The sequence below is a fragment of the Prinia subflava genome, chromosome 7 (genome assembly GCF_021018805.1).
Source record: "Prinia subflava isolate CZ2003 ecotype Zambia chromosome 7, Cam_Psub_1.2, whole genome shotgun sequence".
NCBI classification, from domain to species: domain Eukaryota; kingdom Metazoa; phylum Chordata; class Aves; order Passeriformes; family Cisticolidae; genus Prinia; species Prinia subflava.
This window is the reverse complement of record NC_086253.1, coordinates 9,225,253-9,238,089: the sequence shown is the minus strand read 5'-3', so window position 1 is coordinate 9,238,089 and position 12,837 is coordinate 9,225,253. Positions and strand designations below refer to the sequence as shown.

At 40.7% G+C, this 12,837-nt stretch overlaps 1 protein-coding gene across 1 annotated transcript in view; it reads right to left on the bottom strand.

Moving 5' to 3' along the window:
• DOK7 (docking protein 7) overlaps window positions 1-12,837 on the bottom strand; it is a 60,056-nt gene that overhangs the window by 24,211 nt on the left and 23,008 nt on the right. The window contains 1 exon segment of the mRNA XM_063401548.1: window positions 11,553-12,427. Within this exon segment, the coding sequence (XP_063257618.1) occupies window positions 11,553-12,427 (875 nt within the window).

Below are 12,837 nucleotides of genomic sequence, written 5' to 3'. Positions count from 1 at the left end.
ACTCAAATGAAAACATTTCAAAAGCCTGCAAAGTGAAATCTCAGATCTTAGGGGCAAATTTAAACCTGCCCCTGTGGGTTCTTGGAGAAAGTTTATGTTAAGCTTTAATTATCATTTTGAAACATTCACCTGGGGAAATCCCAAAGAAAAGTCTTTTTCTTCCTCTACTTCCCCAAAGACTGTTGTTCCACGGTGGGAGCTTAGCTTCTGCTGGCACTAAAAATACCCTTGTGCCTGTCTTGTAGTTGATGGAGCTATGCCAATTTACATTAGACTAGTTACTTGATTCCTTCCTTCCAGCCCATTCCACACAAAGACACAGAGAAAAGAATCCTTGTTATAACCTGTGCATCCTGTTCCCCAGAGAGAGAACTAGAGTGGGCTTAATTATGGGCCTATGAAGAATAAAAATGAAAGCCTTGCAATATTATCTTCAAATTCGTTTTCCCCCTTTTTCAAGCTCACATTTAGAGCTATAGTTAGTCAACTTCTTCCAGAAAAAAAAATTATTAACAAGATAAGCAGTGATCATCAGTAGAAAGAAATGGATGGAAGTAGAAGGACAAATAAGACATGAAAAGCTCAAAATAGTAAAATTAAGACAAGTGTTTTTCTTTATCCCCAGCCCATCACTGAAATTATGGTTTGTCAAAAGTAATGAAACTATAATTAAACTGTGCAGCTTCAAAGGATACAGATACTTAACTATGCATGGGGGCTTCTTCTATATCAGAGAGCAGTGCAATAAATTATTAGGCACAGTTATATCTGTAGGTTTTTTCCAAAGCATCTCGGTGTCGTTATCTCTATAGCACGCGTGTTCTGCTTGACTTTGTGTCTCAGGAATGAGATGAATCGGCAAACTTCATCTGGAAATGTTTTCCCTGTGCTGCAGGGAATTCAAGTGTACAGTTACTAGCCCAGATAAAGCCCACTTAGCACTTCTCTGTCCTTCTAACTAACCAGACCTGGAAAAGGTTTGTATTTCCTTAATATTTTCCAGGCTCAAATTTCCAGTACATCCAAAATTGCTTCCAATCAGCATTGAATTAGCAGAGGATTCCACAGAATCCAGACTGCTGCAGAGGATGTGGCTAGGGGAGAGGGAACACAGCCAGAGTTCATGTCCCACTGATTCCCAGCTGTTGAAACAGTCATTTTACTTGACTGACAGCTGGCTGCTGCACTTTATCCTTCGAATAGCCCAATACCCTCATGTGACAAGACTTAGGAGCACAAAGTCAGCTTTAAAGCCCCTTTTCCATCTACACCTCAGACTCGTGTGGGATTGAACTTCTGCAGAAAAAGTCGCAAGGTCTGCTTTATTTCATCTACCCTGTTTTTGGAAAAAAAACTGTGGAAAGACATAAAAGATAACTCCAAGGAAGACACACAAGCAGAGCTGGCATGCAGTAAAGGCACTTTACTGCAGCCTGGAAGACCTATACATGAATAGTACTCCTTCACCCCATCCTGGCTTTCATTTATCATATTAATCACACTTATTTTGACCTTAACATCCTCATCCCACCTGAGGAAGTTCTGTCTAACTTCGACACACACACACACACAAAAATTTTGTGTTGTTATATTGGTGCATCAAATTTCCCTAGTGATGAACCAGAGGGGACAGAAAAACAACTGTGGCTCTACATAACATTTTGCCTTACACTTCTGTCCTACACTCACAGGTTGAATTACTGGCTGAAGTAAGATCGTTTTTCAAGGCACAAAATATTGTTACACTAGCAGGAATGGCCAGAATGCAAGAAAGCACTTCCCTCTGCAATGTCATTTAGGAATGGAACAGAAAAGTTTGTGTGCAGCTGGTAAAAAGAGCTTTTTTCACTTTTCTCAGTTGGCCAGGTGAAATAACTGAGGTTTCACTGTGTCACCTTGGTTCTTACCCAGAGTTCCTACATTTCAAAGCCAGAACCAAGGGAACTCAATTGGGTCAACTGGCTACCAAAAACACTGCTCCAGAAGTTCTCTGCTCTCACATCTCCTACTGGGGAAGAGCTCCGTTTTACCTAATCCCTGTTTGGGCAAAATGGCTTTTGATCTAATAAAGGAACTGGGAGGGAAAAAAGTCATTGCATCCAAAAAAATTTGCAAAATTAGATTTTGTGCAATATACCTCTCCATAAGGATTTTAGAAAAGAATACAGTAAGAAAACATAATACCAGTATAGTTTTTTTCCTCTCTCTGTTGTTAAAACTTGGCTTGAAGTTCAGGCACATCCTCCAGCATGTGCTTGATACATCGCTCCTTTCTAAATGCTAAAAAACCGCTCAGCCCTCAGGCTAATCCCATTCCTAGAAAGAACTGATCTTCAACTGCCATGTCCTCAGTCCCAGATTTTCTGAATTGACTGAGTGTGAGGGCTCCAACATTCATAACTTTTTTCCAGTAACAGCAGTTCTTGAAAGACACCATTCTTCAAGCTCAATTTCACACACAAAAAAATTCTCTTGAAATAACTTGTTCAGTGCCACTGCTTTGTGGTATTTCATTAAATGGAAAATGGCTCTCAGCTTTGTGTTGAAGTTATAAAGATTAGTGATTGACTTGCCACTATTTTAAAACAAAAATTGTGGAGCAGCTGCCTCATCCTGGCAGGTTGATTTCTTCCTTTAGCAACTCTCATTAATGACTTCCTTTTCTGTCCACAGTTCTCTTAAAAGGCAAACAAACTTTCTGTCTCTGTCACTGCCATGTGGAAAACATTGTGTTTAATATAATCTTCAGCATTTGGATAGAATTTTCAAGATTCAGAGTCCTGTAGAAACACCATCCCAAGCAAATACAGATATCACAGACAGAGTGAGGTAAGCTGGTCACAAGAAAACCCTAACACAAATTCCCTACATCAGTCCAAATCTCAAGCTTCTTACCTCTGTTTACAAAGTGAGACAGTGCCCAAAATACACTTTGCCATCACAAACTCCTGCCAGGCAGAGCAAGAACACATACAGAATCCATACATTTCAGTATGGATTCTTTCCATATTCCCTGAGGTCCAGAGCAGTCAATTACATTCTATTATGGGACAGGGTTTGAAATCTGTCTGTTTTAATTATCAAAGATCCATCTTATTTATTTTAACTTGCATGCAGCCCCAATCTCTAGTGTAGTGAACATTTCAGCTACACTGATTTCAGTGGCCTTGCTTCTAGGAGTGCCAGAGGAAAGGAGCTGAAGTCTGCACAAGACTTCTGCTGAACTCAGAGGGACATTTTGGTCAGAACTGTACAATTGCATGAGAAGCAATTTGACAGTCTTATCTTCTTTATGGGCTTTTAAAGAATTCCCTCTCCTTTCTGCTCTAGACAAGTTCCCTGGCATTTCAGCAAAAGCATTCAGAACTCTGCATAATAAAGCAATACATAAAATCTCAAGGAACTTTAAAAATTGTCCACCATGAAAACTAGGAGGCATTTTTGTATCAGAATGTCTTATGCACATTTACTACCTTCTCTGCCTATGGGAAACATTCATTCAGTTCTGAACATATAAATATACTTCAGTGATTCACTCCTCAAATTGGTTTCAGTATAATGAAGCCATGGAGCAGGTTCAATGGAGCAGGTAATAAACCATTTTCTATTCAGTAGATTCATTGCCAAATACTTTCATGCTAACAAATGCCAAAATTGCATTACCCATAGGAAGATGTTGTTACCATATTATTTCATTTCACAAACGTAATAGCTGGAAAAATTATTTGCTCTTTGTGACTAAAGTAATGCAACTTGGAATAGGGTCAAATATGACAAAGAGTAAGGATTTGCCTACACCACAACACAACCAATACCTTCAGATATAATCTGATGAGAAGTAATTACAACTCACTTTAATTCTGCTGACATATTATTATCAGCCAGACTGAAAGTATTTCCCTGGATATCTTGAAGTAATAAGTATATTGGGAATCTTGAATTACCAAAACTAATTCCACTCCTAAGTTTTGTCCTGAGTTGTGGACAAGTTTAGGCACAGTTTGTATAACATTTTTGGAACACATTTCACCCTTCTGATTTGCATACATCCAGTTTTAAATGGCTCTGTCAAAAAAGATTGGTTGGAAAGGTCACACCCCTACTGAGCATCTATTTTGAGTCCTCTCATCTACTCAGAGTGAGCTGCTGTCAGCCCTCCAGACATCCCATCTAAGTGATTGCTATCCTACTGACACTCGCCAATTCCTTCTGAGCCATGCAATTACTTTGATATCACTGACTGTTAATCAAAACAAAATATTTCCTGCATAGTCTTTTTAATGCACAACCTTAAAAATAGAATGTTGGCAGACATTACAAACATTTTTCAGAAATGTAAGTCAAGGAATTGAGGTTTTTTGAAAGTAACTTTGTTTATGATCTTCCAGAAGGAGAGAAAACATATGGGAATCAAAGCTGGGAATCTTAACCCAGGGCTACTACTGAAGTTATTCACTTCCCCTGAGTTCAGCTCCATTTAATCTATGCTTTCCTTACATCTTTTGGTCTTTCCTTCCTCTGCAGGTGAATTTTAATTTCTCCCTTTTAGAAGATGAACATAGTAAGTGTCTGCTAATGCTTAGTAGGATTCTGTTGAATTTTTCCAAAAATAAATGGATTTCTGGGGGGGAAGATAGAAAGAGAAAAAAGAAGCCTTCCATTTTCTCATTTTGGCCACACTCCAGGCAGTCTGAAGAGTCTCCTTTATAGCTGGATCAAAACCAGAAACCCCGAAAACCCTACATTCCAAAGGGAGTAATTTCTTCCAGCTTTTATTGTCAGATGACTCCTCCTCATTCTCTCTTCAGAAAAGCTACTGCTTCCAGCAGAGGAAAAGGTAGCCATTGGTAGTAGTAATAATAAAAGCTATTACCAAGCTTGATTGTATTTAGGGGAGGCAGCCAATTTTCCCATTTGTTCATTGTGATGAGGATAGAAGGTCAATACTGTGGTTTATCGATATCTCCAAGGCTCTCTGACAGAAAAGCAATCCAGCAACACTTGTGTTTGGTACAGGAGAATGACATGACTTCTGCTGAGTTACACCATGTGCATTTCCTCATGTAAGGAAAGATGCTCTCTTCTCTTGACATTGTCATCATTTCACTTACCAGTGCATCTGTGGCAGGCACTTCCTTACCCATTACAGACCACAGGCTCTCTATTCCCCTTAGTGCCAAATCCCAAGAAGTGCCACTCTTATTATTCTGAACTTAGATTAAAACCCTTATTCTTTGCACAAAACCTGTGAGGATTCTTTTACAATAGATGGAGAGCACCTTGAGCACAGTTTTTTAGATAAAAGATTAGGTAACCTCCTACAGGGCTGAACACGAGTGAGATCTGCACCGCCCTGGTAGGGCTGGCATGTCTCATGTGTTACTGTGACATCTCAAATCCCAATTCTTACCCCTTGACCTCCTCCATGCACACCTTTGGAAGAGCCAAGCCACTTACATGGGCTCTTACCAGCAACAGCAATGGAAAAGGAAGTCTCTTCTTGATCACTCAGGAGTGCAGCCTGCTGCCAGGAAGCATTACAATACTGTACAAGCTAACTGGGAAGGAAAAAAATTCCTCCTTTCCTGCTAGGTGATATTAAACAGTATCTCTACACAGTGCATAAGCAGAGCTGGATGGGAGATGAGACCAAGAGGATGGAGATCATCTCTACAGTAGACTTGGGCTCCTGGCCAAAACTACAGAGAGCACAACAAAACAAATGTAGCTCTAAGCCTGACACTACATCCACCTGTTTTATGCCCTGTTTCTCTGTCAGCTTCAACTGCAGGACATGCTTTTGCTCATCTCTGATCTGCACAGCACTGGGTGCTTTTATCAGCATAACCAGCTCCAGAAATGGCTGCATTTCATTGTCAAGAGCAGCAACGATCATGGGTTTCTTCTATTTCAGAAAAATGCTGTGGGAAAATGGGTGGGCTTTAACATGCTTTTGGATCTCTGGAAAGTCTGAAGAAAAACACTACCTCACTGTAAAAATTTCAGACCCTTCAGAGCCTTTTACAATAACGGTAATGTAAGTAAAATGCCAGATGGCCAAATCATTATCCAATGCAGACACTTCATTTAGTGGTGACACGTGCTGAGAGATGCACATCACTGCTGGTTCATGTATCACAGTCAAGAGAAAACATAGAAAAACAACTGCAATTAAATCTTGAAAGAAAAAAACAGAAGTAAGTTTTCTAATTCATGCAAAAACTCAGCAAGACACAGATACAGAAGCCTCACAAACGCATCATTCAGGTTAATAATGACAACTGACTTCCAGGTTCCTCTGAGGTGCAAACTGTTCCTGTTATAGTTCTGGCAGTGTGCTGCCCAACTGCCCAGAGCTCTGAGATTAGAGCAGAAATACAAGCAGCAACAACGCTGTAGAAGATGACAAATGCATCCTTCTCAGCTCAGAATTTAGACAGCTTGTAGCTTTTTTAAAGGTGGGAGGAAGCATAAAATGTTACAGTACCACACATCAATACTGTAAAAAAAAATCTTTGAAAAGAGACGTAAAAGATGTGCAATTACAAATAATCATGTTCCTACACTCTCAGAGAAAGCATGGAAATAAACACAGTTCAAGATAAACACATAAGGTTTTCAGTCTCCTGGGGAAAAAGGTAATGACTCTCAACAGAAAAAAAATAGCTAAATTAAGGTTGTAGTTAAGAGTACATTGTGATTTCTTTAGTATCTGTTTTAGTACTACATTAGAAAAGTACTTGATTAAAAGCCAAAAACAATTTAAACATTCTCAGTCACACAGATATGGCCATGAAGTCATGCAGCTGCCATTTCTCAGATTTCACTATGCAAGTTAACACCTTAGAGGCCTTCTCTTTCACCACTTTCAAAAGCAGCATCTACAATGAAAGGAGAAACACCAGCTAACTCTAGGGTTAAGGGTTTTGTACAGCATTTGGAAGACTATGGCTATATTCCCAACCCTGTGACAGGCTGCTCATGACCCTGGTGAAATTAGTCCAGGCAAGACAGCAAGAGACCTCAGTGTAGGATGCTCTAGAATTGAAGCCCCTTCTCTGCCTGAAGTCATATCAGCTGTGCTTCTGCCTAGGCTTAGTCTCTCTCCCTGGACTACCATGCACAAGGAACACAGATACTCAGTTTCCCTAGAACTCAGAGCCTCTGCACTCACCCAAGGCTGCAGGTGACTACCAGCTCTGAAAGGGGGCCTGGTGCTGCCCCATCAAACACAGCAGTGAAGAGCCTGCTCAGGGATGGCACTAAGGTATGCACATGCCTTCCTGTGGAGCTGGAATGGAAAATGAAGCAGTTTCTACAGGACAGACTAAAAGAGTTAAATATCCTGTCACCTATCCAAACCAACTCCTCACTTAAAGTGAGCTCCACGTGCCCCCAAGGCAGGTGCCAGTTCTCCCTGTATTGCATAGGGAAGGGTTCTCAGCCCCTCAGAGCTGTGGATCCTGCTGCCTGACACAACTCCTTTTATCCATCAAGACCACAACATTCCTGTATTTCCACTTACTACAGATATGCTGGGAGATTCAAAGTTTAAGGCACAGAGTTACTGTGGTAGCAGGAATTATACAAATAACTCACAGATAATTTGGGTAGATCAGCTCCTAATTTGGGACAATATTGTCCCCAAGGAGGCCTTGGTATTTTAAAATCATCAACTTAAGTAGGTGGCTGAATACCAATAGAGATTGATGACAACAGCCACACACAAACTGACAACTTCTTTTCCCCTCTATCATGGCAAGTTAACTACCAAAGCAGTACTCGTGACTATATTTCTACATAAATAAGAACTCCCACTGACATAAATATGAGTTTAGCATGAGCTAGACATACATAAATGTAATTCCTACTAATGGGCACATTTGGAGCTGTCAACACTGATTTGAGTATAAGACTAAGTAGCATAAAGAGACAGCCATAAACACTCCATATTAATTCAACTTGCAAGAAGAAGGTCAGGGGACAAAAAGCAAAGCAAAATGAAACCCAGAACTTGTCAGATGGAAAAGGACAAAACCAGTTGGAAAATAATTTTATTTTTCAGACTTCTACGAAAATTTACAAACAATGGTGGTGTAAAAAAAAAAAAAGGAACACCCTATAAAAAAAGTTGACATTTCTCGAACTATAGCATCAAAGGAAGTTACAGAGCAACAAGCATACAATGAAATTCTATTCATCAAATTAGTATTAGTTAAGTAGTTAAAAACGTAATAAGTAAAGTCTAATAATAATTCTCTACAGCTTACTCAGAAATTGTAACAATCAATTCTGAGCTTAAATTATACTTACAATAGACAATGTATTCACCTCTGCAATCATCTACAGCACTGAAATCAACTAGGTCAAATTACATAGCAAAGGCACACTTTGGGAAGTCTGTAAAGGACATCTTTAGCACAGCACAATTACATACAACAGAAAGCAAATCACCCTGGCATGCTTGCTTCCAATGTCTAATATGAAATACAACATACAAATAATAGAAGCAGTATTTAGTAACTCTCTTCATTTTGGCTCTATTTTTCATGCAGAGTGACAGAAAGGCTTCCTTGCCCTGTTTTCTGTTTGAGCTTTGGCACTTTCCCAGGGTTTGTTCTCCCTGATTTCATCATCATCCTTGTCATTAGAGGAGCAGGTGGTTCTTAATGAGTCAATCCCAGGACCCCCACCATGCCCTCCACATATGCACATCTTCATCCTGCAACCTCTCTCCAGCTCTTCACATGCTCAACTCCAACATGCACACACAACATGCCCAAACCTAACCTCCATCTGCCAAAGTTTACATCCAGGGCACAAAACAAATGCTTACAGCCTTAATTACTGCTGCAGACTTTCCTCTACTTAGGTCACTTTAAATAGTAGGCATTTAAAAGCCATTAACACAATTTAATTAACAGCTTAACTCAAAATTGCAAAGGAACTCCAAACACCGGCACATTAAAGCTTTTTGAACACAAATTTGAATAAACATGAAAACCTTGTGTTTTCATCAATCCATAAATCAACGCTTCCTGGCCCTAAATTAAATATATTCTGTTCAAAGTACAAGGAGTAATCATTATTTTTTTAGTTACTGCCTATGGATTTGTGCTTTCACTGTGCTCATCAGGAGAAATGCCAAAGACAGTGTCCATTAAGTACCACTAAAATAACTCATTCTTGACAGTTCAAGAGAGTGCATCAAAGGGTTATTTTTTCTTTCAAAAGTAAAAACAAACCCATGAATCATTACGTTTAATGAGATTTCTTTCGTGACTGCTTATAAATGGATTCTTAAAAAAATAGCAGATGTGCATATCTCATGCTAAAACAAAAGTTAGTATGAAGGTTGCACAGTGTTTATCACTGAATTTGTTTAAGTATAGACAATATCTGAATTCTCGCCAACTTATCTTATTAGGGCAGCTAGAAACACTATTAAACCTGACAGCACTTTGGAATAAAAGATATGGATATTTATGTCATTGGGGTCAACAGGCAGTTGTAGTAACATAATTTAGTTTTTAATTATTTCAAAGATATCCAATGGAATACTCACTTTCAGCTTCCCATCCTCCACAGATATCCAGGGTAAGATCTGATAAATTCACATCTAAACCAACAATTTAGATCACCCAGAAACATTTAGACCATGTGAGCTAAGTGTATCTGAATTACTTCTTTCCTCCCTGCCTAGAACAAAGCCACCTTAGAGCTTCCTAATCCCAAAGCAGAGCCCTTCTAGAAATCAGTCTTGCTCATTTTTCCCAAATCCTCCCTAACTACAGGGAGCAGCCACAGGGAGCCAAGAGCAGATACACAGCTGTGCACCCCACTGCCTGCAGCCACGCTTCCAGAACCGGGCTAGAGGGCTCAGGAGGGCCTGGGGTGCGGGTGGCTGGCAAGGATGGCCCCGGAAGATCAGTGATCCTACTGACCACAAGGATGGCCTCAGAAGATCACTGATCCTACTGACCACAAGGATGGCCTCAGAAGATCACTGATCCTACTGACCACAAGGATGGCCTCAGAAGATCACTGATCCTACTGACCACAAGGATGGCCTCAGAAGATCAGTGATCCTACTGACCACAAGGATGGCCTCGGAAGATCACTGACCCTACTGACCACAAGGATGGCCCCGGAAGATCACTGATCCTACTGACCACAAGGATGGCCTCGGAAGATCAGTGATCCTACCGACCACAAGGATGGCCTCGGAAGATCACTGATCCTACTGACCACAAGGATGGCCTTGGAAGATCACTGATCCTACTGACCACAGCCTTAGAAAACATGTCCCACAAGTGTCCCCCTACCTGCCAATGCTGCAGCCAAGTGACACTGTTACATCCAAGGTGCTGTGATAGTGGCCCAGGCAGACAGAGCTTTCTAGTTTGCAAATATGTGAAGGCACTCGATGATGCATATGCATTAAACATCTCATGAGAAGAAAACAAGCCCTCAAATTTATAACCTTTTAATTTTTCTTTCATCAGCTACTAGGCATTCAAGCCCTTTTCATAGCAGTGGTTTATGTAATCCCACATTTAATTAAATGCACATACTTCAATGGCAGTGTTCCTCATGCAGAAGGCTCTCTTGCTGAATCCTTGCTTCACACATTCCCTAAATTAAGCAGCCCCTCTAACCTTCCCAGCCTTTCAACAGCTCACTAATACAAGTAGCTTTACCTTCTAGTTTAGCAAACACATTCACAAAAAAAAAAATCTCCTCCAGTATGGATAAAATCAGATACATTTTCAAGCAATGTATAATTACTGTATAAAGCTTACAGCCATAAAAAGCCAAGAATGTAGCAGGTCCAAAAAGAATTTATAAGAATATCAAAGTCTCAGTAACAGATACTGGCAAATGTGTTTGGAAAGGCAAGTGAACCTCCACAGTTTAGGTATTAAGTCTCTATGTGACTGGTGATCAAAAATAAATTTTCCTGCAAATAAACTGTCCTGTTTGTAGACTGCTAGTGAGTTTTTGTGTACCTGCTTTAAAGTACCTGTGGCCAGTCACATTACTGGATTGCCATGCTGACTTGACTATTTTGTATTTCCCTGTGAGAACCAGGTCTAACTTGGGTTCTCGTGCAAGGCATGTCCAAACTACAGTGACAAAGAAAAGGAAAACATCAATAAAATAAAAGTATGCACTCAGATCTCCTTAAAAACAGCACACACTATTTGACCTCCCTTCTTTCTTTGTAAATACCAACAGCAAGACAGGTCAGTGTCTTTCATGCTTGCTTGCCATTATTTGACAAATCCACCTCCTGCAAAACTTTTCTAGTTCACTTACATGTACCCAAACCTGGCCAATTTAAAAGTAATGATTGTGTTTCCTTGACTAGGTAAGATTTTGAGGAAGCCATGTGCTAAGCCTCTCCATTTCAGCATAAAAAACACAACAAGTTATTACCTGTTCAGAGCATAAAGGAAACATTACTTATGACCTACAGCTTACATAGCTTTAAATTAATCATTTTATATTAACAAAGGTTCATTAGCATCCGCTCAGTGTTAAGTATTTACCTTTAGTCCACCACAGATTGGACAAGATGAAAAAAGAGCTCTTGTCATCCCAAGGTGGGGGCTACACGTGTCACAGGGGTCAGCTGAGGCCCCACCAGGTGGTGACAGCTCACTACTTTTGGAGTCTGCCACCTGTCCTTGTGGTTTTGTGTCTGACCACCTTGAAACAAAATCCACATATGTCTCATCACTTGAGTCCTTGCTGCTTTCTGTGAGTAAGGACGAAGGCCTCCCTCTGTGCTGGCTGTGCTCAGGTCCCCTCCGTGCCTCCACGTGTGGTAGTAGCGGTTTTGGGTCCCTGGCACCCTGGGCAGGCAGGGCCTGGTCCTTGGGTAGCGTAGAGTCTGCACTCTTCAGCTGTGCTTCTTTAGAAGCTGCCTGCAACACACTCCTGGGTATATCATAAACGTGTCTGAGGGAGCTGGGAACCTGATACTCTGATCCCACTCCTCTCTGGGACTCACTGTGAGGACAAGTACATAGACTCTGATCTGAAGGGAAGTTCAACGGCAAGCTTAGCAAGGATCCAAACTCATCACCATGGCAAATGTCTAAGCTCCCAGCATAGGAAGAGAAGCTCCCGGAGTAGGAAGAGTGACTACCAGTAGCTATTCCACTGTCAGAAGAACTCTGGCGCCCTATTTCCTGCAGCTGCCTGGATCGGAGCGGCTTCGGAGGGGGTTTGGCAGCGCCACGTGCCCCTTCTGGAAGGGCCTTGTCTTCTCCCAGGTGAATGCCCTTTGCAGCTGCCAGCCCATGGCTCTCCTGAGAGGTGCTGGCTGAAGATTGCTCAGGCCACACTGTCAGCCTGCTCCCAACACTGACGTCCGAGTGGCTGGTGTCTGAAGATGAGCTTGAAATACTCCTATCGTCTCCTAGAAAAGAAGGAAACACATTAACCATGTTTAAAACACAATCAACAGACTCAAACATGGCAAGTATGTAAAACAGGAAGGGCCCTGAGATTCCATCTGCTTTCTGTAAGTGCAACTGCTGTCAGAAAGCCAGAATTCCTGCAATAACTCATAGCCCCACAGGAAAAATAAAATGTTATGATATGTTACCTTGCCATAACCTTACCACACTGTGGAACATAATGCATTCAAGGCTAAATTTTTCAAATTTATGCACCAAGTTCTCTCTTTTTCAAACATATTTTACTTCCATACAGTTAGCTAGGTTGCTGTACCAAAATACAATCATACATCGCTGTACAAATAAAAATAAAAATAATACTGTTATAAAAATGTTTACGTATCTATATACAAAAATATCTTCTGTGATT